The 24,298-nt window shown below is 55.2% G+C and overlaps 1 protein-coding gene across 1 annotated transcript in view; it reads left to right on the top strand.

Moving 5' to 3' along the window:
- Positions 1-24,298, top strand: part of ITPR2 (inositol 1,4,5-trisphosphate receptor type 2) — a 342,793-nt gene that overhangs the window by 34,531 nt on the left and 283,964 nt on the right. Inside the window, exon 2 of the mRNA XM_056134649.1 lies at positions 4,190-4,260. Coding sequence (XP_055990624.1) covers positions 4,190-4,260 — 71 coding nt within the window. The remainder of the gene's footprint in view (positions 1-4,189; positions 4,261-24,298) is intronic.

Raw genomic sequence — 24,298 nt, 5'->3', positions numbered from 1 at the left:
TTTCTCTCTCTCTGCCGCATCGCCAGAGCTTCTCACCACCTCACCGGCACCTTCCTTCCCCTGCGGAGGGTGGGCCAGAAGGTTGGGACAGACCCGTGAGGGCCAGACCTTTGCCAACCCCACAAGACTGATAGAATTTTTTGGAGGGGTCACACCCGGCAATGCGCGATGCTCAGGGGTTACTCCTGGCTCACACACTCAAGAATTACTCCAGGAGGGGCTTGGGGGACCATATGGGATGCTGGGAATTGAACCTGGGTTGGCCTTGTGCAAGGCAAACACCCTCCCCGCTGTGCTATTGTTCCAGTCCCAATACCTATATATATATTTTTTTCATTTTTTTCCCTGCTTTTTGGGTCACACCCAGCAATGCCTAGGAGTTACTCTTGGCTTTGCACTTAAGAATTACTCCTGGTGGTGCTCGGGAGACCATATAGGATACTGGGGATCGAACCCTTGTTGGCCTTCTACAAGGCAAGCACCCTCCCTGCTGTGCTATTGGTCCAGCCCATATATATATATATATATATATGTGTGTGTGTGTGTACACACACACACACACACACACACACACACACACACATTTTTTCCCTGCTTTTTGGGTCATACCCAGCGATGCCTAGGAGTTACTCCTGGCTTTTGCACCTAGGAATTACTTCTGGCGGTATTTGGGGGGCCATATAGGATGCTGGGAATCGAACCTGGGTCGGCCGCATGCAAGGCAAATGCCCTCCCCACTGTGCTACCACTCCAGCCCCAATACTGATTATTTTTATAGGCTATCATGTCAACTGGCCTGAAGGAGCCATAAGGATTATTCAACCTCCATCTTGAGGAATTTCCATGTCATAGTTGAAAATACTCAAGCGGGCCCAGTAACATTGTGAGGCTTGTTACTGTGTCTGGCACATCCAATACTCTCGGTAGCTTGCCGGGCTCTCCGAGAGGGGCGGAGGAATCGAACTCGGGTCGGCCATGTTGCCTGCATGCAAGGCAAATGCCTTACCCGCTGTGCTATCGCTCCAGCCCCTCACATCGATTTTTGATTTCCATCTTTCCGCATAAAATCGTTGCCAGTAGCTCTGGCACCTACAGATCTGGGAGTTGAGGGCTTTTCCCACTAAGACCAATGAGTCATTCACAGCTCTGCCTCTATGGAAGGAAGATGAATGGGAAGGTCGAGAGATTTTGCTCCTTGCATTTTAGTGACAGGCTGGGAGTGTCAGCCCGCTTGGCTCCCGGCTGTGGAAAGAACAGCCGGGCCCAGAGACTGCACCTGAAGGGTCACGCTGAAGGTGCCGTGGGGGTCATCAGCCCGGCTGGCTGTCTTGGCCCCTCTTAGGAGCTGATGCTTTTGGTCATTTTCGGATGCATGTTTCTGGCTTTTGCCTCCATCTGCCAGTGCCCATTAACTTCTCTTAAGTTATTTAATTTATTTTTTGATTCAATCACCATGAGATACGGTTACAAGCTTTCATGTTTGAGTTTCAGTCATACCATGATCGAACACCCATCCCTCCTCCAGTGCACATTCCCCACCATCCAGATCACCAGTATACCCCCCTTCCCACCCTCCCCCTGCCTCCATGGTAGACAATCTCCCCCATACTCTCTCTCTACTTTTGGGCATTATGGTTTGATATACTTACACTGAGAGGCTATCACGTTGGGTCCTTTGTCTACCTTCAGCACACGTCTCCCATCCCGAGCGATCTGTCCAGCCATCACTGACTCCGTGGTCCCTTCTCTATCCCAGCTGCCTTCTCCCCCAGCTCCTGAGGCAGGCTGCCAACCATAGAGCGATCCTCCTGGCCCTTGTCTCTACTGACCTTGGGTGTCCAGCAGTACTTGATGGGAACTCGGGCGCTCTGGGTGCGGAGCCTGTCCCGGCCACTGCTGGGTGGCCACACCTGACAGCACTCAGGGCTGTGCTCCTGTGTCTCTCTGGGCAGGCTCAGGGGCCATCTGGGACGCCAGGGATTGAACCTGGGCTGGCCACGGGCACAGCAAGTGCTCTCCCCTCTGTGTTCTCTCTCGGCTCTCACGCACATCTTCAGAGCAAGTTTTCTCTCGCTGCTTCTTTCCAGAACCATCTATTCTTTTTAAAAATTTTTTCCTTTTTGGGTCACACTCAGCCATGCTCAGGAGTCACTCCTGGCTCTGCACTCAGGAATTACCCCTGGCGGTGCGCGGGGGACCATATGGGATGCTGGGAATCGAACCCGGGTCGGCCGCGTGCAAGGCGAACGCCCTCCCCGCTGTGCTTCCACTCCGGCCCCGAACCATCTATTCTTGCCCATCCGTTCTTTCCGGAAGGAGGACTCTCCCATGCATTCTCCCACAGTCAGGTCCGGTTCTCTTTCAAGATGCGTCTGTTCCTCTTCCCGCCCTTGCTGTGTGTGTGAGGGCCGGAGGGCGCAGAGCCCTTGTGCTCACACACCCTCAGCTGCAGCTCTCTGAGGGTCCTGCGCCAGCGACCCCCATAGCAGGACCGCCCCGATCATGTTTGAAACACGGGGTGCGGCCAGGATCGAACCCGGGGCCTCGTGCTTGCAAGGCAGTGCTGTTTTCCCTGACCTGGTGGTCCCTGTTCTCTCCTTCATGCGAGGAAGTGACTTCCTTCCACAGGTGTTGCTGGATAAAACCCCGGGCACGATCTTAGAAGGCTCTTGATTGTGTTGCTCTCTGGAGCCCCAGATCATCGGGGATGGGCGTGTTTCTGTGAAGGCTGACTCACAGCTTTAGTTTCTCAGTTCTCCATGTGTGCCGGGGCTGGGGGTTGGGGGGCAGGGGAGGAATGGGGGAGTACTCGGTGCACCCTAGCTGCCAGAGCCTGTGTTTGTGTGGGAACCGACTCCAGAAAGTTCAAGCGGAGTGTCCGGCTGCTGTTTGTTGTGTTCCCAAATAGATTGAATTTTTTTTTTTTAGCATAATGCTTAGGATTCCTAACCAATGAGAGGCGCTGGCCTTGTACTGGGCCCGCTCGAGCAAATCGATGATCAACGGGAGGGCCCCCCCCCCCCCCTCGGACCTGAGCCCCTCCCCCTCCCCACTGTGCCTTCACTTTCTCTTGACCCAACACAACTTCCTGTTTCTAAGAAAACGGTTTCAGAGACTCTTAAAAGGAATTTTTTTGTATGCTTGGCAGCTCTTGTGAAACCACATTTTAGTAAGCCAGTGTGAATGAAGTGTGTGTGTGTGTGTGTGTGTGTGTGTGTGTCTAACCAACAAGAAAGGGGAAACCATGGAGGGTACCATCCTGCTTGACTGAGAAGTGAGCACATGCCCTGAGGACATGGGTCCAGGGAAAACCCAGCCGTGCTGTGATTGGGTTCGTGCTGCTGTCCAGGGGAGATGCCGCCCCTCCCGGGGCCCCTCTGCCGGTGCCTGACTGGCCCGTCCTGTAGAACAGCAGCAGGAGAAGGTGGCCTCTCCCGCAGGCGGGTCCCGGGAGCACATGGCCATGTCCAGCACGTCCAGGAAGCCGGGGAGATGGGCACAGTGTGTCCCGGTGTTTCCCCAGCAGTGCCCAGCCTAGCTGTCGCCTGGCCAGTGGGCTGTGTGGTGGGCACAGAGGCCGTTCCTCTCCTGTCAGTGTGTGTCTGTGGCATGGAAGGGCTGCAGCGGGCCAGGCCGGACCCAGAGAACCCGCCAGGTGCTGGCCGTGCTCGGTCACTTGGTTCTGTCCCCACCGTGGGGACAAGGAGGCCCCTGTCTTCTGTGCAGGGCAGGGACAGCGCGGGGGTCCCGCCCGTGGCCACCCACTCCCTGTCCACCTTGTGAGGGCCACATTCCAGCCACACAGAGGGAGGAAAGGGATGGAGAAAGCCGTGGCTACCCGGGCCCCATGTCTGCGTGTCCCTACCATCTGCATGCAGAGGCGTGTGTGTGCACGTGTGTGTGTGTGTGCGTGCATGTGTGTGTGTGCATGTGTGTGCATGTGCGTGTGCATGTGTGTCTGCATATGCGTGTCACTCCAGGACACCTGTTGGCCCCTGCCCGGCTCTGCATGTCCATTCCGTAGCCTGCATCAGCGAGTGCCCCGGGAACCCGACCTGGCACACGTCTGTGACTCCTGAGAGCGTGCGGCTGGAGAGTAGCAGGCACCGGGGCCGTGTGCTGTTGTGTTTGCTGCGTACTGGTGTGTGCTCGCTGGGCCGAGACTGATGCGATTCTGTTTCCCTTCCAGGCTGGTGGACGCCCGCTGCGTGGTGCACCCCGAGGCGGGGGACCTCAGCAGCCCCCCGAAGAAGTTCAGAGGTGAGAACGTGGGGCTTCGCATTTGGGGGACTGATGAGAATTTGGGGCCTCGGGCCGGCGGGGAGCCCAGAATACCGCAGCCTTGGGGTCAGAGGGGGCCGCAGCCTTTGCACCCTTGGCTGTCCTGAGACCCGTCCTTGCACTCGGGGGTGGGGGTTACTTTTGTGTCTTAAAACTTTATTCATCTTCTCAAGATAGCGAATTACAGGAAGATATAATAGAACTAAAATCTGGAGACATCTATTATACTTCAGTACTTTGAAGATAAAACCACATTATTTCCATTCATATATTTCTGCAATAAATGTCTATCAAAAAAAAAAACTTTATTCATGTGACATTTTCAAAATAAATAGGTCCCCGGAATTTTTTTTTTGGCACATTTAGGGATCTACAACATAAGAATGGGTTGTCACTGTCACTGTCCTTCCATTGTTCATCGATTTGCTCGAGCGGGCCCAGTAACGTCTCCATTGGAGACTTCGTTGTTACTGTGTCTGGCATATCGAACACGTCACGGGGAGCTTGCCAGGCTCTGCCATGTGGGCGAGATACTCTCAGTAGCTTTCGGGGCTCTCCGAGGGGGGCGGAGGAATCGAACTCGGGTTGGCCATGTTGGCCGCTTGTAAGGCGAACGCCCTACCCGCTGTGCTATCGCTCCAGCCCAAGAATGGGTTACTGGACCATAAACTCTTTTTTGGAAGAGAATTGTGGCCGTGAAGTGTGAAAGGCCATTTTCCACACCAGGACATAGAGCTGAGTGATACACAGTTATAGGTTCCTGCCACAGTTATGCTGGAACGTTACTGTTTCATTACCAGTTCTTTTTAATTAATCTTTGTAAACCCCCCTGGGATGGAGCCTGTGAGCTGTTAGTGTGCTTGGGAAACCTCACCTCGGGTGGTGTGTAACGATAGAAATGGTCGTCCAGCCCCTCAGTATGATTTTTTTTCTTTTTGGGTCACAGCTGGCAATGCACAGGGGTTACTCCTGGATTTGCACTCAGGAATTACTCCTGGCAGTGCTCAGGGGACCATATGGGATGCTGGGGATCGAACCCGGGTCAGCCGTGTGCAAGCAAATGCCCTACCCGCTGTACTATCCCTCCAGACCACCCCTCAGTCTGATTTTAGAGAGTTTGGGCGTCTCAGCAGGGACAGTGGCCATAGCTGGAGCATGACTCTGACTCGACTGGTAGAAAGTCGCTCCCCTGGAATCTGCACAGACTCCTAACTCCCTCGAACCAGCAAGTTAGAAGCTTACTTATATGCATTTCGTGGGTTGTCTGCACTCACGGCAGCGCCCACCATTAGAAAGTATCGCTGTGTGTGCTCATTCGTCTTCACCGTGCCCACAGCCCACCCGCCCCGACGGGGGTGAGGCAGCAGAGGGCTGGGAACGGTGAGCACGGGTCAGAGTGTGCCCCCAGGGGACTTGGTGAGCCCAGCCTGCGGTGAGCTGCCACGACCGTTTCCTGCCCCGAACTCTGTGCCTGACGTATGTTCTCTTCCGTGGACCTGGCCACTTAGGCAGACAATCAGTCTCTTACTGTGAGGGGTGGGTGGGGACTGCCCGGTGGGAGGTGGGTGGTGCTGTGACCGTCGGGGCACCTGGGAAAGCTGCTCGCTCCACAGGCCCCGTCCAGGACAGACTTACAGGACAGCAGCGGGGCCGCCAGTCTTTGTGACCGACACAGGGGCTGGAGGACAGCCTGTCAGGCTTCGAACTCATTCGAGGAATGGTCCCCGGGGTGGGGGGGGCAGGGGGGTTAGAAAACCAAAGGGCAGGGAAGAGCGGGGCTCAGAGGTGAGAGGGGGAGGCAGGCCACAGCGGGGAGACCTGGGTTCTGAGAGCAGGGCCGAGAGCGGAGGAAACCACCGACCATCGGCAGAGGGAGGACAGGAATGCGGAAGCTAGCGGGGAGACTTGCAGGTTCATTGAGACGGTCAGTGGTAGCAGCTTCCAGGGGCGAGTGTGGGGGGTTCAGGGCAGGGTCAGACGGCGCACTCGGGCTTTCCTGCAGGGACGTTCGCGGGGAATACCAGTGAATGTCCCTATCAGTTTCATCAGTATTGAAGATTTTCATGTTCTGGTGCTAATCACCATGGCTACGATCAGTTTAAAGGCATTCATTGGTAATACTGATATTATCAGTATTATCAGTATTGAAGATTTTCTCTTAACTGAGCATGAAATTTCTTCCCCACTCAAAGACTCTTGATTCTTTTTGTTTTAAATTGAATCACCGTGAGAACAGTCATAAAGCCTTTCAGTTTAAGTCTCGATCGGTCATACAATGATCAAACACTTGTCCCTTCATCAGTGCACATTTTCCACCACCAAGAACCTCTGTGTACCCCCCCTCCCACCCAACCCCTGTCTGTGTGGCAGATTTCCATATTACTCTCTCTCTCTCTCTCTCTCTCTCTCTCTTTCTCTCTCTCTCTCTATGTTGATCACATTCAATATTACAACAGAAGACCCAACATTATTTTTTGGAATTTTCCCCAACATTCAGACCTGCCAAAAAAACATCATTAGATAATTTGTTTTCTAAAGCTGATTATGAGGAGCATATGATGTCATGTGGCCACAACAGCAGCCACGCGAATTTGGATTTCTGATATTTTAGTAATAAGCCTCGAGGGATTACTGCCAAAAGCCCCTGGGTTCTGAGATTGGTTTGTGTGCCTCTGGGATCATGGTCGTTCAGGAGCCGGAGGTGGTGTTTGAGGGTGGCAACCCAGGACATTGTCATGGCGGCGAGCAGGGCCTATTCCACCCTCCACTCCACGAGGCCCCAGACTCTTGATTCTTAAAAGATAAATTTTAAATTTCGGGATAGATTCAGATGTGAAGGGAGGTGTCAGGAGGGTTTTCTCAGACAGCGCCTGGAGCACCGCTGCGGAGGCAAAAAAAAAAAAAAAAGGTGTTACAGTTTTGTTGATTGACAGAAAAGAACTGGGAAAGCTGGAAAATGGAGCGGTGAGTGTTGCTGGGAAAACTGGAGCGTTGCACGCAAAGAACGGAAACTGGACTTATGCGGCGTACCAGGCGCAGAGTTAGTTTACAGTGAATTAAAGACCCAGAGATGAGACCCCAATCTGTCAGATGCACCAAGGACAGCAGGCAGAACTCTCCAACACCGTTAGCCAGGACAGCGACAAACAACAACGCACAGTGGGATTACAGAAAGCGAAAGGCTTTTACGTGGCAGACGAAATTTGCGATGTTTGATGCATGAAACCGTGCATGAGATTAACCGTGTCACCCGAGATGCCTAAAATTACAAATAAACCCCTCAACACTTGAAACTTCAGGTAAAATAAAAAGACACCAAACTGGATTGGAAAACATTCCCACTCAGAACCTCCCCAAAGGGCTAATATCCAGGATAGATGAAGCACTCACAAAGCTGTGTCTGGAAACTCATCACTCCATTGAACAGTGGGCAGAGGAGGTGAGAACAGACACCTAGAAAAAGACACATGGTCAGCCAAAAAAGTGAAGAAGTATCTGAAAAAGTATCTGAAAAAGTATTCGTTGCCCTTGGCTTTAGTGAACTGCAAGTGAAAACACACAACGAGATACCATCTCATACCGGTGAGAGCAGCCAATGCCAGAAAGACTGACAAGCGCCAGTGAGATGTGGCAGGAAAGGAACTGTGCCCAGTGTGGTGGAGTTGGCTGGCAACAGTCTTTTTCTGGACTGTTGTCTGGAAGACAGCACGGAGACTTCTTGAGAAAGTAGGCCAGAGCACTCACATGACCCCACCTCTCAGCATCTGTCCCCAGAAGCAAAAGCATCAACTCAAATAGTAGTAGACGCACCTTATTCAGGGCAGAGGGCAGTGGCCAGGGCAAAGAAGCAGTCAAACAGCCAGTGGCTGGTGGATGCGGTTTCTGCACAATGGAATACTATGCAGACACGATAAAGATGAAAGCCTGCAGTTCACTGCAGCATGAGTGGAACTGGAGGGCATAGTTTGGAGGAAAATAAGTCAGAGGAGAAGAACAGATATCAGCGATCTCCCTCATTCCTGGTGTGTGGAGAGACAGACAAGGGAACGGATGTATGGAATGAGGACAGACGCTTGGCCATTGATGGCAAAACCGAGATGACTGAGCAGTGGGGGGAGGTGGGACCTGCTGGGAGGAGGAGCTGGGCTGGGGGTGACGGTTCACTGCGTCCATCAACAGGACAGTGGGGACTATGCGTTCACTGCGTCCATCAAAACCGTACCATCCAATATGACCGTAACCATGGTACCTGAGCATAGTGAGAAATTGTTATTATTTTGGGGGGCCACACCCGGTGATGCTCAGGGTCTACTCCTGGCTCTGCACTCAGGGACCTTATGGGGTGCTGGGAATCAAACCTGCGTCTTCACACATAAGGCAAGGAAGTGCCCCACTCCCTATTAAAGTACTTATATATGTTTTAAATAAAGGGAAGAATTTAAATTGCTGCTGTCCCAGTCTTGCGGCAGACAGAGGGGAGTACAGGAAGTCGTGCAACCATGTGTGGCTTCTTCTTGTTCTTCTTTTTTTAAAGATTATTTTATTGAATCACTGTGAGATACCATTACAAAGCTTTCCTGTTTGAGTTTCAGTCATACAATGATCGAACACCCATCCCTCCACCAGTGCACATTCCCCCCCTCTCAGCCCTCCCCCTGCCTCTGTGGCAGACAATCTCCCCCATACTCTCTCTGCCTTTTTTTTAAAAGTTAGAGTTTTTATTTATTTTGCTTTTGGGGTCATACCCGGCAATGCACAGGGGTTACTCCTGGCTCATGCACTCAGGAATTACTCCTGGTGGTGCTCAGGGGACCATGTGGGATGCTGGGAATCGAACCTGGGTCGGCCACATGCAAGGCAAACACCCTACACGCTGAGCTATCACTCCAGCCCCTCTCTCTCTAGTTTTGAGCATTATGGTGTGGAATACAGATACTGAGACGCCATCATGTTTGGTCCTTGATCTACTTTCAGCACACATCTCCCATCCCGAGCGATCCCTCCAACCGTCATTGACTTAGTGGTCCCTTCCTTGTCCCAGCTGCCTTCTCCCCCAGCTCATGAGGCCGACTTCAACCATGGAGCAATCTTCCTGGCCCTTGTGTCTGTTGTCCTTGGGAGTCACTTGTATGTTTGTTGCAGCACTATTCATGTGTAGTTTTTTTTTTCTTTTTTGGGTCACACCCGGTGATGCACAGGGGCTACTCCTGGCTCTGCACTCAGAGGAGTTACTCCTGGCGGTGCTCAGGGAACCCTATGGGATGCTGGGAATCGAACCCGGGTCGGCCACGTGCAAGGCAAACACGCTACCCGCTGTGCTATCGCTCCAGCCCCTCATGTGTAGCTTCTGAGCCCGTGAGTGCCATTGAGTGGCCAGTCCTGATGTGGTCATTTTCAGCCCCGTCCCTGTCTCTGGAGCTGATCTCGTGACGCTTCTCCTCGTGCCGAGTCAGGCTGGTCAGAGCTGAACCCGCTGCGCAGTGGCTGGTCAGTGTTGGGTCAGCAGGACGCGCCCCTCAGCTGCTCCCGTTGCGCCTTCCAGCATTCTCCCTCCTGCGGCTCGCGCTGCCGCTGTGTCCGGGGACAGAGAACTCCGTGGCCTGGGTCGCATCAGCCTGTGCGGCTCTGCCGAGATGCCCCTCCAGCCCCCAGCTTTGCACAGACCCTCCTCGCCCCCAGTCCCGCCTCCTGGCAGGGCCACTGGTCAGCTGAGCCGCGTGGAGAATGTCCCCAGCCTGGGCCCTTTCCTCTACGTCGGCATTCCCTCCTTCCCCCCCCCCCACTCCCCATCTCCATCCTGGTCACCCCTCCCCATCTCCTCCCAATCTTAAGCTCACACCCATGTTTTTTATTCGGAGTCCCAGCCTCGTGGCATCTCCAGATCTCTTGATGAATGCTCGTGTTCTCGTTCATTGTGCCTCTGGTCCTCCGGTGCATGGGGAGAGTCTACCAGGATGATGTGGGTCTGGCCTGGCCCGTTCTCTGGGTCGCTCTGTCTCCATTGCGGGGGACCCATGGCGGGTCTGACGTGCGGATAGGGCATCTTTGAGAGCCTCAGAACTCCCCCCACCCCCGACTCTAGCCCCTTGAACAAGCATCATTCCTTTAAGCTGCATCCGTGAACAGCACCTCGATGGTAGAAAAGTGTCACCGAGTTAAGGATCTTGAGCCCACGTGACCCATCCTGGGCTCACACCCAGAAGCCAGTGTCCTTCTGAGAGATGGACACACAGAGCGTGTGGACAGAGGTTGAGTGAGGTACCTGCCGCGTCTCGGAGGCTTGGAGCCCCTTAGAAGCTGGAAGATGTGAAGAAGGTTTCACCAGTGGCCCTCAGAGGGGAGGTGGCCCACTGCCCTGGACTCTGTTGCTCTGGTCATTGGTGCTCTGGGAGACCGAGTGTCGTGGGTGCAGCCCTGGTGTTTGTGGTCACATGTGCCAGCCGCCACAGGAAGGCCCTGGGCACGCTTCCATCTCCCTGCAGAGAGGCTGAAGGACCACGGTGGGTAGGGGGTTGGCACATGCCACCCAAACCAGCATTGTGTTTGTTACTTAAGGAAGACATAGATACGGGGTGGCGTGGGTGGGGGCCTTGACAAGCTGTGTTACACCCTGTTTTATCAATGAGGAAACTGAGGCACTGGGGAGTTAAGTGACTTGTTCAAGGTCATGCAACTGGAAAGAAGCAGTTTCCATGGAAATCCAGACCTTTCCCGGGCTCCCTGTCCTGCCTGTAAGCCGGGAGAATGGGGGCACAGGGGCGATTGGAGTGAAGCCAGTGGTGGGCAGGGCTGAGGGCGGTCAGGATGGCCCGGAGGGCAGCGGCGGCTCAGGAGAATTCCCAGCTACAGAGTGATGCATTTGTTCGCGGCTTTGCAGAATGTTTGAGGCGTAGGAAAAGGTGCAGGAGTGGCCCATTTGGAGGCACCTTGAACCTCCCTTTGGAGTATTTGATTTTTATTTATTTTATTTTGGGCTGGAGCGATAGCACAGCGGTAGGGCGTTTGCCTTGCACGCAGCCAACATGGCCGACCCGAGTTCGATTCCTCCGCCCCTCTCGGAGAGCCCGGCAAGCTACCGAGAGGATCTCGCCCGCACGGCAGAGCCTGGCAAGCCACCCGTGATGTATTCGATATGCCAAACACAGGAACAACAAGTCTCACGATGTGGAGACGTTACTAGGCCCGCTCGAGCAAATCGATGAACAACGGGAGGGCCTTTACCTTTACCTCTACCTTTACCTTATTTTATTTTATTTTTTTTTTGCTTTTTGGGTCACGCCCGGCGATGCACAGGGGTTCCTCCTGGCTCTGCACTCAGGAATTACCCCTGGCGGTGCCCAGGGGACCCTATGGGATGCTGGGAATCGAACCTGGGTCGGCCGCGTGCAAGGCAAACGCCCTTCCCGCTGTGCTATCACTCCAGCCCCTTGATTCTTATTTTAAAGTTGGCGGAGCTAAGAATTTCCAGCGAGGGGAGGAGACGGCACGTTTGGAGCTGAGTTTTCTGAAAGGCTTGCATGGAGAAGCTGGAGGTGGAGGATGGGTCCAGCCGAGGCCTTAATTGGAGAGTGGACAGAGATGGAGAGGGAAGGGATGAGGCCCTCCCTGGACTCCTCAGGAATACCGACATGGGAGGGTACTAGGAAGAGAACAGCGGCCAGAGCTACCGGAGAGCAGCCACTCCACGTGGCTAATGTCTTCGGTGCTGTGCGGCAGCAGATCTGCTGGGACTGTCCCCAACACCCCAAGAGTTTAGGAGCTCCTTAGTAAGCTCAGTGTGTTCATGCCGTTGACCCTAGAGTCCCACTCTTCAATTTCCTGCGCTGTAGCACTGTCCTCCTGTTGCTCTTTGCTCTGCTCGAGTGGGCACCAGTAACGTCTCCCTTGTGAGACTTGTTACTGTGTTTGGCATATCGAATACGCCACGGGGAGCTTGCCAGGCTCTGCCGTGCGTGCGGGATACTCTTCGGTAGCTTGCCGGGCTCTCCAAGAGGGATGGAGGAATTGAACCCGGGTCGGCCTCGTACAAGGCAAACTCCCTACCTGCTGAGCTATCACTCCAGCTGGAAAGTGAAATTTTTTTTAACATATTTGTTTATTAATTTTTGCTTTTGGGTCATAGCCGGCAATGCGCAGGGGTTGCTTCTACCTCATGCACTCAGGAATTACTCCTGGCGGTGCTCAGGGGACCCTATGGGAGGCTGTGGATCAACCCAGGTTGTCCGTGTGCAAGAGCAACGCCCTCCCCATTGTGCTATCGCTCCAGCCCCTCTCACAGTTCCTTTGATGCTCGGGATTTCCTTCATGCTCCCGTTGGGTTTCTGATGTGTCTGTTCGGTTTGGGGCCACACCGGCAGTGCTCAGGGGTCACTCCTGGTGGGGCCCAGGAGACCAGATGGCATGTTGAGGATCTGACTCAGGGCGGCCTGTGCCAGGCCACCACCCTCCCCGCTGTGCGACGGCCCACTCCCGGCAGTGCTCCTGGGCGGGGCCTCCCGTGGCCGGGCTCAGAGTGGCCCCAGCCTGTGGTGCTGTGATGGGCAGTGCTGATGGGTGGGCGCTGCCAGGCTCGAACTCTGCCGGCTCGTGCCCCACCCACTGGAGCCCTTGTCCCCTCTTACCTCCCTGGCATCCGGATAATAGAGGCACATCAGGACCCTGAGCCCACCTAACGCCTCTGCGGATCGGGTGGGGCCATGCTGAGTGCGGGGTGGGCTGAGACTGTGCTCCCGTGGCCTCTGCAGCTGGCCGCGATGTGCAGCGACCAGAGAAGTTCTGTTTTGCTCCCAGGCTGTGTCTACCCACACGGCTTCTGCATGGGAGAAAAGGCGGCTTTGCACGTTGGGGCCGGGAGGCCCAAGTCAACGGCGTCTCCTCCCAGGTGCCGGCCAGGCATGGGGACCGTTTGGAGGCGTCTCTGGGGAGCTGCCCTTGTTTGCCTTTTGTGGTTCTTGAGGTGAATGCAGCAGCTGCAGAGCAGGGCAGACACGCGGGTGGCAGCCGTCTCTGCCCTACGAGTGCTCGGGAGTGGTTCGGAACCTTTGTCTTTGAGAGAATGAAGTCTGTCCTAGCCCCTTAGAGACCAGCGTCCTGGTGCGCTCCTGGGCCTGCTTCTGCCTGCCCGGCCGCCTTTGGCCTTCTCTGGAGAGAGCTGGGCTCGGAGATGATTGTGACCAGACCCGAGGGCAGGGCCTGTAGCCCTGGTGCTGGCTCCCGGACGCGCTCGTCTTAGACTTCTCTCTTGTTTTGCTTGTGACTGTAGTTGTTGTTGTGTTTGTGTGTGCGTGCACATGTGTGATTTGGCTCCTGGAAAACTTAAGAGATGGTTAAGCTGTAATTCCCTGAGGCCCCAGAGGACTGTGAATAGTGAGGAGGTGGTGAACGCCTTCAGGGAATCCCGACACTGAAGCCGCAGGAGTAAAAGTGTGTGTGTGTGTGTGTGTGTGTGTGTGTGTGTGTGTGTGTGTGTGTGAGAGAGAGAGAGAGAGAGAGAGAGAGAGAGAGAGAGAGAGTGTACATGAGACTGTGAGTGTGTGTATGTGAGAGTGTGTGTGGTATGTATGTGTAGAGTGTGTGAGAGTATGCATGTGATGTGTTTCACAAGAGAAAAGGCGTTGGGCGTGCGTGGGACTCAAGAGTCTCGTGTCTGAGAACCGTTCCCCTGGCTGGCCCATGGTAATGCATGGATGAAGGACCAGGGAACAGGGCCCCAGGCTGGCCGGCAGTCAGTTGATTTCTCTCTCCTCCCCAGCAGAGTCCGATCTCTCCCCTTACGGCACAATCGTAGTCGTAGTTTTGGCCGTAGTCCCGGTCATCCTAGCCTCAGTCCTCTTGTCTCTCCCCTACAGCATAGTTAGATAGAAACCACGACGGATGGGGCACACCCATGTGGGGGTGAACTTTGTCATAACAACAACAGAAGTAAATCCACTCCTTCAGGGGAAGTTCTAGGAGATTAACTCAAGGACAAAATCTCATCTGAGGGTTCAGCCCTCCAGATTACTAGATCTGCTCAAGGGTGGTGTTCCACCCAGGGTGTATTGCTTTCTCCTTTCCGCAGCTAGTCATCCATGGAATCGGTCACAGTAAATTTACTTACTATAATATTTCTGGTCATTTTGTATGAACACAGTAAGAGATATATTACGCTGAAAGGTTGGTTCTTCCTGGGGAAGAGGAACATCTCACTATATATCCCAGACCACAGTCCTCAGGCCAGGCTAGTCTTTCCTAACCCCAGCAGGGTCCTCATTCAGTTACTTCTCTTTGGGTCACTGTCATTGTCCTCCCGTTGTTCATCGGTTCGCTTGAGTGGGCCCAGTAACATTGTGAGACTTGTTGTTATTGTGTTTGGTATATCAGATACGTCATGGGTAGCTTGCCAGGCTTTGCCGTGCGGGCAAGATACTCTCGAAGAGCTTGCCAGGCTCTTCGAGAGGGGCAGAGGAATCGAACTCAGGTCGGCCGCGTCGGCCGCATTGGCCGCGTGCAAGGCAAACACCCTACCAGCTGTGCTATCGCTCTTGGGGTCATGACAGAGTCTGTTCCATGACTGTGCTCTTAACTTATTTTACTTCTTATGGCACTTAGCTTGTCCCTTTCTGATCCCAGGGTAATTTACAGCTTGCCCTGGGTCCATCCAGTCCCTTTGTCGGGACCTTTCTCTTGGGGGTGTTAGGAGGTAAGGGCAACTGAGGCTTCAGTCAAGTAAATATGGATGGATGGATGCCCAGGGGTAAATATTATTTGGAGTCAGTTAACTCCCGTGTGACAAAGCATAACATCAACTGTCTTCCTGGGTCTATACAAAAAGGACACTGCTAAACCATGCAAATGATAAAGGAAAGAGAAAACCAATATCGGATTATTAGTGCCTGATGGAATTGGGTGTGCCTCAGGACACAGTAGCTCAATAAAACTGAGCTCCCTTCAGGAGGAGCAAGAACAATCCGATTTTTTTTCTCTTTGGGTCATATCCGGCAATGCTCAGGGCTTACACCTGGCTCTGCACACAGGAATTACCCCTGGCGGTGCTCGGGGGACCACATAGGGTGCTGGGAATAGAACCTGGGTCAGCCACGTGCAAGGCAAACGCCCTCCCCGCTGTGCTATTGCTCCGGAGTCCACGGTTTCTGGGACTGTTTCACAGCAGGAGGGAATGTCAAGAGGGCAGAGCACTTCTTGGCAAGCCGACACTTCCCTTTTCTAGTCGCCCACGTGGCCGGGCTGTGGAGGCGTGTGCCTGCGCGCGCGTGTGTGTTTATTTGCCTGGGTGCTAGGCAGCCATGCACTTATGTGGCATTAGTTTATTATTTGATAATCATCTTCGTCCCATCGAGAGCCCCCGGGGGCTGCCGCCTCTGTGCTCACCGTGTAGCTGTGCTTGCGTTGCTGCTCTCACAGCAAGGTGGGGTTATCCTTGCCCAGGCTGGAGAGATAGAGAGGGGCTGAGGCCCTCGTCTTGCTTGCAGCTGGCCCCGGTTTGATCCCTGGGACCCCATGGTCTCCAAACATCGCTGGGTAGATCCTTGGAGTCCCCCAACCATGGCTGAGTGGCCTAAGGGCCTCTGAGCAGCCCTGGGCTGGCTTGGAATGACTTCAGCACTGCCCATCTGAGCCTGTAGCCTCTGTTGGCCTTGGCACACATTGGCCGAGTGTCTCCAAAGGGGACCCCCTTGGGACACCACGTCTCACCCCAGAGGCTTGATGAATTTAGATAGTTTAATCAAATTTTCTCAGTATACATGACAATTTAGGTTAAGAAATCTTTTTAGAATCAAAATAAGTCAACATGCATCACTATTCACCAAAAAGTAGAGAAAATAACCACATTAAACGGGGGACAAAAATTTGAGCATCATTGACGTGTGATAGAAGAGCCTTTGATTCCTCAGTTCAACACAAGGACCATCCTGTGATCAGCAGCTTTATTTATGAGACTTTCTCTCCCCTTCTAGATCATTCACAAGTGGTACCATCCACTCCTTCCAATGATGGCAGGGGTGGCTCCACCCTATAGATCTGAGCAGGTTTTGACTGGGAGTGTGTGTTGAGTGGGTGTGTGTGTTCAGTGTGTGTGTCTGTGTTGACTGGGGATGTTTGTTGAGCAGGTGTGTGTGTGTGTTGACTGGAGGTGTGTGTTGAGTGTGTGTGTGTTTGTTGACTGGGGGTGTGTTAACTAGGGGTGTGTGTGTTGACGAGGGGTGTGTGTGTTGAGTGTGTGTGTGTTGACTGGGATGTGTGTTGATTGGAGGTGTGTGTTGTGCAGGAGTCCATGTTGACTGGGGGAGTGTGTTGAGTGTGTGTGTGTTTAGTGTGTGTGCATTGATTGGGGGTTGTGTTGAGCGGGTGTGTGTGTGTTGACTGGGAATGTGTGTTAACTGGGGGTGTGTGTTGACTGGGGGTGCATGTTGACTGGGGGTGTGTGTGCTGCACAGGGGTGTGTTTTTTTTCCTTAAATTTTTATTAGTGAAACACCATGAGGTACAGTTGTAGACTTACACATTTTGGGGGTATGTGTTTTGGCGTATGTCCTCTTGGCCCCTCTCAGCTGTCCTGCCGGAAGCTCACTGTGTTCAGCTGGGAACCGACAGCGTGGCCCTGGGCTTGGCCGGCTTCCACCGCAGGACATGTGATGGGCTGAGAGGCAGAGTGTATGACCGCTGGAGCTCTGCTCGGGAACGGTGCTGGCCCGTGGGAGAGGCGATGCAGATCGTCTGGAATTGGTGATGTGTTTGCAGTGTTTCGTAAATGTACTGAAGACGTGAGCTGAATACTTTGAATAGGTCAACTTTCTGGCACATACATTATATATTTAAAAAAGCTGTTGAAGCAAAAGATATGTGGTTTGTTGATAAAATGCAGAAACAGACAGGATTACAAAGTTCAAACAATTCCACGTACCACCATGTCCGTTGAGTCAGCGGAAGTTATGTTCTAGGGGCTGGAGAGAGGACAGGACAGCGGGTAGAGTGTTTGCCTGACACACGGCTGACTGGGGTTCGATCCCCGGCACCACACATGGACCCCAAACTCTGAAGGAGTGAGCCCTGGGCATCACCAGTGTATCCCCTTCTGCCCTCCCCACGCAAAATTTTTTTCTGGTGTTCCATGGCTAAAAAGTGTCCTGAGCTGACCCTGTGGGGGTCAGGGGCAGAGGGACCCCGGGACAGCGGTCATCCTAACCAGACTCTCTGGTGGGTTTGGTGTTGGAGTGTTGTGGTCTGAAGCTGTCGTTATCAGTGCTGTAACTCACAGTGCCTCAAATAAGGTCAGCGCTTGTAGAAAGGCGCGTGACGCAGGGGCCTGACCGCGGAAGGATCTTCGCTCCGTCACGAAAGTGTCTCGAGGTTGCCAGATGTACTCAGCATGTCTGTGGATCCTGCCCGGGAGGTCAACTGGGGTGACCTGGTCGCAGACCTTCCAGAATCATCTTGCTCCTGCTGACTTGGGAATGACAAGTCCCACAAGGCGCGAGCCACCGACAGGTGCCTTGACCCCAGAGCGTGTGCGTGAGGGAGGGCATCACACCAGGGTCACCGGGAGACCCGGCCAGGAAAGTGCTGTCCACTGTCAGGTTCCATCCCGGGCACCACGGCTGCTCTCATCCAACGTTTTAGGCCACAGCTTCCGTAGACTTTAGTGCGCCAAGACATGTGCTTGGTGCTTTGTCCGAGTGTCCTGGTCGCCTCAGCTGGTGGCAGAGTGGAGGGAAAGGCGGGTCTGCGTGGGCGCCCGTGGGACCCTGGAATGGCCCCCCCACCCCCGCAAGAGTTCACCAGAGACTCTTAACAGCCATCCTCTGTGTCATAGCTCAGGAGAAACAGCATGCCTGGCCGCCCCGTCCATCCCAGGCGCCCCTGAGAGTGACCACCAGGTCCTGAGTGGCCAGGCAGCCTGCAGGAGTCTCTGTGCAAGGGGGGGCGTGCATGTCACTCTGGATGCCCCTTGCCCTTGTGGCATGTGTCCCCTCCTCCGTCCCCACAGGTCTCGTGGCCCGTGCCACTGCTCACGTCTGACCATGAGCTTGGCAGTTTTCTCCTCTTCTTCACTGGGGGCGAGAGTGTGTTTGGCTTTGCTACAGATTTCAAGTAGCTCATCACTGTCACCATCACTGTCATCCCATGGGTCGTCGAAGTACTCGAGCGGGCGCCAGTAAACGTCTCCATTCCTCGCAGCCCTGAGATTTTAGCAGCCTCTTCTCAATCGTCTTTCCCCAACGATTGGAAGCTCTTTCAGGGACAGGGGAATGAGACCTGTTGCCGTTACTGTATTTGGCATATCGAATACACCACGGGGAGCTGGCCAGGCTCTGCCTGTGCGAGTAGCTTCCAAGTAGCTTATAAAGTGAAAAAAAATCGAGAATAGAGATAAAATCCTGTAAGTGCGCTGTTGAATGCTAGTGAGAATTCAGAGGGGACCTGGAACAGCGTTCTGGAACATTTCATGGAAAGTTTTAATCTGATGCTCATAGGAAGAGCCATGTCCCCATCAGCGGCGCTCTCTGGAGCCTCTGTTGGATTCTGACACCTGCAGTTCCAGGCTCCTGCCCAGCCCTTCTTCCTGCTGAAGGCTCGGGGGCGCTTTGCTGGGAGGAGGGGGCTGGCGGATCCTAACGCCCAGGTGTCTCACCTGGACGGCCGCGGCTTCTGCTCCCAGGCCCGTCCTCCCCGCCCGCACTCCCAGCTCCTGGGGGACTCTGTCCTGACCTAGGGCAACAACTGCTGGTGGACCTTGGCCATTCTCAGCCCTCACCTGGGTGAGAAGGGACAGTGTGTGTGTGTCTGTGTCTGTGTCTGTGTGTCTGTGTCTGTGTGTGTGTCTGTGTCTGTGTGTCCGTGTGTATCTGTGTGTCTGTCTGTTGTCTGTGTGTGTGTCTCTGTGTGTGTGTGTGTGTGTGTGTGTGACCGCCTGTGGGATCCCGGCCCACGTGTCCTGCCCTTCTCTTGGCTGTGGCCTCCCTGCTGCCCAGTGCCTGCTCTGCCTCTTGCTCTCTCCAGAGCTGTCTCTCCCAGGGCCGTGCCCGGGCTAGCATCCCGATGGTACAGCTTCGTTCTTCTCCAAGGAAGGACGCTTGGGGCTGCCCCGGCCCCAGCCGCAGTTGCCCCCTGCGTCATCCCGGCTGACCCTGGCCTTCTGCTGCTCGCTGGCCTGATGGTGGTTCCGGGCGCAGAGGGGCGTGACGCACCGCTCCTGGGCCCGCGCACCCCAGCAGGTCCTCATTCCGGGGCTGAGGCCGGGTCCTCGGGCTTCCCCGGTTACCAGAGACGCAGGGCATGGTCCCCCGAACTCAGCGATGTCACGCCCTTAGCAGGGGACCCGCAGATGCTGCTCTTCTGACCTCGCAGAGCCAGCCTAGGAGGAGCGGCTGCTGTGCTAGTTTCTGAGGCGCCCGTGCACTGACTGGCCCAGCCTGGCAGCGGGGGGCTCGCTGGCATGACCGGCCAGCTCCTAGTGCTCCGGGTGCCCTCCCCTGGCACTGCCACTGCAGGCCCCCTCTGTGCCCACCCTCCTGCCCAGCCCCCAGGATGGCTGTCAGGAGGCCCCAGCCTGGTCTCCGGACACCAGGTCCTGCCCGGCTTCCTTGAGGCGACATAAGATGAGGTGTCAGATGGCTGCACCCCACAGGGCTGTTCTCTGCACCCGGTTCTCTGCGTGCGGCCAGTGGGTTGTCGTCATTTTCCTCTTTCTCTCCATCCTTCCCGGCCGTGCTGAGACCGGCTTTGATTCCGCCTTCCCGTTTGGGCCTGTGCCCAGAGACAGAAGCTTGTCCGAGGGCAGGCTGTGCGTGCCCGTAGTTGGTGGCAGCTTTGCTGTTTCAGGGTGTTGGGGTGAGAGCTGGGACCCGGAGCCCCGCCCTCCACCTCACCCTCTTTTGTCTCAGAAAGGGTCTTTCTCTCTTCCCTCGGGACTCAGTGTGCCCGGGCTGCCCGGCTGCCACGTCCGTCACCGTTTTGTATTTGATTTGTCTAGATTTGCTTGGTGTTTGCAAAGCTAGTGTCATTTCCGCGGGTCAGATATAATTTGCAACAGAATGACACCCGGCGATTTAAATAGCAGCTGGCGGGAAGGCAGACAGTTAGAGAGGGCTCCCCTGTCTCGGGGGGGGGGGGGGGTCCGTGCTGGGAGGAAACCAGTAACCTGGGGCAGACAGAGGAAACCAAAAAACCCTGTTCACTCGCTTTCAGATGCCGCCCAAGCTCAGCGTCTGACTGTAGGCCCCCTCCCCCCCCCCCCCGCCCGGGAGGATGTCTGTGGGTACGCGGGAAGGAAATGTCTGTCTGTCCTGTCACCTGACGCGGGGTTCGCTGGCCCCTTGGACTGTCTGTTTATTTCTAGGGTATTTATCGTGCTCTTAGGGTGTGCAAGGCATTTAACGTGCATTTCCCGGCTTCATGGGGGTGGCCTGGGTATGTGGTGGCCCCTTGCCGTGGCGCTGTGGCTGCTCATCTGTCTGTCCGTGTGACTGTCTGTCTGTGGGTCTGTCTGTTCGTTGTGTCTGTGTGCAGATGGGGGCGGCTGCTCCCCCCCCCCCCCCCACCGTCACTCCGTCACTGTGAGTCATCAGGTCGTGTTTGCGCTCTCAGAGGCAAGTGGCCCGTGGCGACGCCCACAGGGTCAAGTTTGCCCTCTTGCTCGGGCCAAGGAGCCGGGGGCGCCGGGGAAAGTGGCCCCCGGGAGGACAAGCGGCTCGTTGTCCGCCAGGGCCTGCTGTGTAAATATTTCCTTCTGTGTTTCCCTGGGCCTTCAGTAAGAAAATTCCAAAGCAAATGTGGGATGATGTCACATGGGCCCGGGAGAAAGCAGAGAAGACTCTTTCTGGCCGGGGCTAGGGCCGGTGGGCGGGATTGGACAGCTAGCTGCCCGCTGGACGGCTCTGCCGCGTCTGGCCTGTGAGATGCCAGCGTCCTCTTTGCTGGGCAAAGGGCTAGTTGACCCCTGGTCTGAGCGAGCGTTGTGGACGAGGCACGTGATGGGATAACGGGGCTTGGCCCAGCAGCAGTGAGGGCCCCCCACGGGCCAGGATGGCAGAGCTGGCCTGTCTCTCCCCGCCCGCACTCCCCCTCGTGGGGGTGCTGCCCACCTGGGGCGGGCCTTCTTCCTCCCTCCTTGGAATTTGTGGGTGGGCAGTGTGAGGAGCGATCTGCCGGCCGGTGTCTGCCTTAGCGCATTTCCCGTGGCTGCGAAACGGCTGGAATTCCCAAGCGCAAGGGAATCTTCGACAAAGCGTTTCTTGCATTGGAGTCATAGTCCAGCGGGTTGGGCACTTGCCTCGCACGCAGCCGACCCCAGCTCCATCACGGGCAACCCACACGGTCCTCAATCCCCGCTAGGAGCCATCCCTGAGCCAGGAGTGAGGCCTGAGCATGGCCAGGCGTGGCCCCAAGCCAAACACAAGAGGAAGATGCCTAATCATGGTTGTGAAGTGTTGAGCGGGGCTGGGTGGTCCCGGGGAGCGGAGTGTCCTGGATGGACGAAGCCAGGGGTCTGGTGTGGGGAGCGGTCGCACGAGGAGGTGTCTCCCATTAGCAGCAGGGTCAGACCTAAGGTCGCCGTGGACGCTGGTGAGCATACCACAGTCCAGCATGCCCAGGTGGTCCCTCAGCGACCCTGGGCTCAAGCTCCAAGCCCTCAGGCCTTCCCTGCAGCAAGGACCCCACCTCCAGGAGAGCCCCCCCGAAATAAAACATCTGAGGTATAAGAAACAACCCGGGCTGTTTCCCATCTCCTCAAGCAGCCTGGACCCTCCCACTCTGCCCTCTTTCTTCTTTTTTTTTTTTTTTTTATTTATTTATTGAATCACTGTGGGAAAGGTTACAAAGCTTTCAGGTTTATGTCTCAGTCATGCAAATATCAAACACATTTCCCTTTACCAATACTTATTTTTTCCCATGAAGAACCCCAATAAAACCCCACCCCCCACCCCTCCCCGTCCCTGTGAGGCAGATGAATTCTAGTTAACACTCTATCCGCTTTGATTAGATTGTTTCAATAAAAGATTCACCACTATTATTTAGAGTTTACCCCCCCCCCCCCCCAAATCAGACATGCTGAAAAAGCATTGTGAAGTGATTTGCTTTCTACAGCTGGGTTCAAGAATTAAATGTTGGTTTTGGATTTCTGCTATTTTACCTATTGACCCTGGAAGTATTTCTACTGAAAGTCAGATAGTTAAGAAATTGGTTTCTGTGTTCTGGAGTCGTGGCCGTGCTGGAGAGCTGCTCGTGGGGGGCAACTGGTGGCCTCGGTAGGGCGTGAAGGGCGGAGCGAAACGCCCCCCTTCTCATGAGGTTTTAGTCGCCCCCACACCCCCGGCTCATACCTGCTGTCCACAAGGCTCCCATGTGGCCGCCATCTTTCTTTCCAGAGAGGAGAGGGCGAATGGGGCAACACCCTTTCCCCTCCGGCAGACTTGATGGGCTGGATCAACACATAGTCCGTTCACTTTTCTGCTCCAAGCTGCTGGGTTCTGCATTAAGTCCTTGTGCTTCTGGGGCCATGGCCGTGCTGGAGAGCCGCTCGTGGGGGGCGACTGGTGACCTCGGTAGGGCGTGAAGGACGGACCAGAACGCCCCCCGACCCATGAGGTTTTAGTCGCCCCCACTCCCCCGGCTCATACCTGCTGTCCACAAGGCTCCCATGTGGCCGCCATCTTTCTTTCCAGAGAAGAGAGGGCGAATGGGGCAACACCCTTTCCCCTCCGGCAGACTTGATGGCCTGGATCAATGCATAGTCCGTTCACTTTTCTGCTCCAAGCTGCTGGGTTCTGCATTAAGTCCTTGTGCTTCTGGGGCCGTGGCTGTGCTGGAGAGCCGCTCGTGGGGGGCAACTGGTGACCTCGGTAGGGCGTGAAGGACGGACCGGAACGCCCCCCTTCCCATGAAGTTTTAGTCGCCCCCACACCCCCGGCTCATACCTGCTGTCCACAAGGCTCCCATGTGGCCGCCATCTTTCTTTCCAGAGGGAGGAGGGCGGAAGGGAGCAACACCCTTTCCCCTCTGGGCAGAAATGATTGCCTGGATTAACGCATAGTCCTTTCACTTTTCTGCTCCAAGCTGCTGGGTTCTGCATTAAGCCCTTGTGCTTCTGGGGCTGTGGCCGTGCTGGAGAGCCGCTCGTGGGGGGCAACTGGTGACCTTGGTAGGGCGTGAAGGACGGACCGGAGCGCCCCCCCTTCCCATGAGGTTTTAGTCGCCCCCACACCCCCGGCTCATACCTGCTGTCCACAAGGCTCCCATGTGGCCGCCATCTTTTTTTCCAGAGAGGAGAGGGCGAATGGGGCAACACCCTTTCCCCTCCGGCAGACTTGATGGCCTGGGTCAATGCATAGTCCGTTCACTTTTCTGCTCCAAGCTGCTGGGTTCTGCATTAAGTCCTTGTGCTTCTGGGGCCGTGGCTGTGCTGGAGAGCCGCTCGTGGGGGGTGACTGGTGACCTCGGTAGGGCGTGAAGGACGGACCGGAACGCCCCCCTTCCCATGAGGTTTTAGTCGCCCCCACACCCCCGGCTCATACCTGCTGTCCACAAGGCTCCCATGTGGCCGCCATCTTTCTTTCCAGAGGGAGGAGGGCGGAAGGGAGCAACACCCTTTCCCCTCTGGACTGCCCTCTTTCTTCTGTCCCACAAACGTTCTCTCTTTCTCTCTCCCTCTCTTTCTTTTTTTTTTTTTTTGCTTTTTGGGTCACACCTGGCGATGCTCAGGGGTTACTCCTGGCTCTGCACTCAGGAATCACCCCTGGCGGTGCTCGGGTGACCCTATGGGATGCTGAGAATTGAACCTGGGTCAGCTGCCTGCAAGGCAAATGTCCTCCCCGCTGTGCTATCACTCTAGCCCCTCTTGTTTTCTCTTGGGGGAAGGAGATTCCCTGTAGATGTCTGTGCTTCTGCCGTTAGGGTTCTGGGCTGCTGGGGGGTTCTGGGGACGGTCACAAGCAGGAGGTCCAGCTCTGCAGTCTGGACTGTCCTGGCAGGTCACACACCACCCGTGGGGCCGTCCGAGGGCTCGGCGCTTAGTCCCA

This window comes from Sorex fumeus, unplaced genomic scaffold (assembly GCF_029834395.1).
Source record: "Sorex fumeus unplaced genomic scaffold, SorFum_2.1 ptg000100l, whole genome shotgun sequence".
Taxonomy (NCBI): domain Eukaryota; kingdom Metazoa; phylum Chordata; class Mammalia; order Eulipotyphla; family Soricidae; genus Sorex; species Sorex fumeus.
This window is presented reverse-complemented; position numbering and strand designations above follow the sequence as displayed.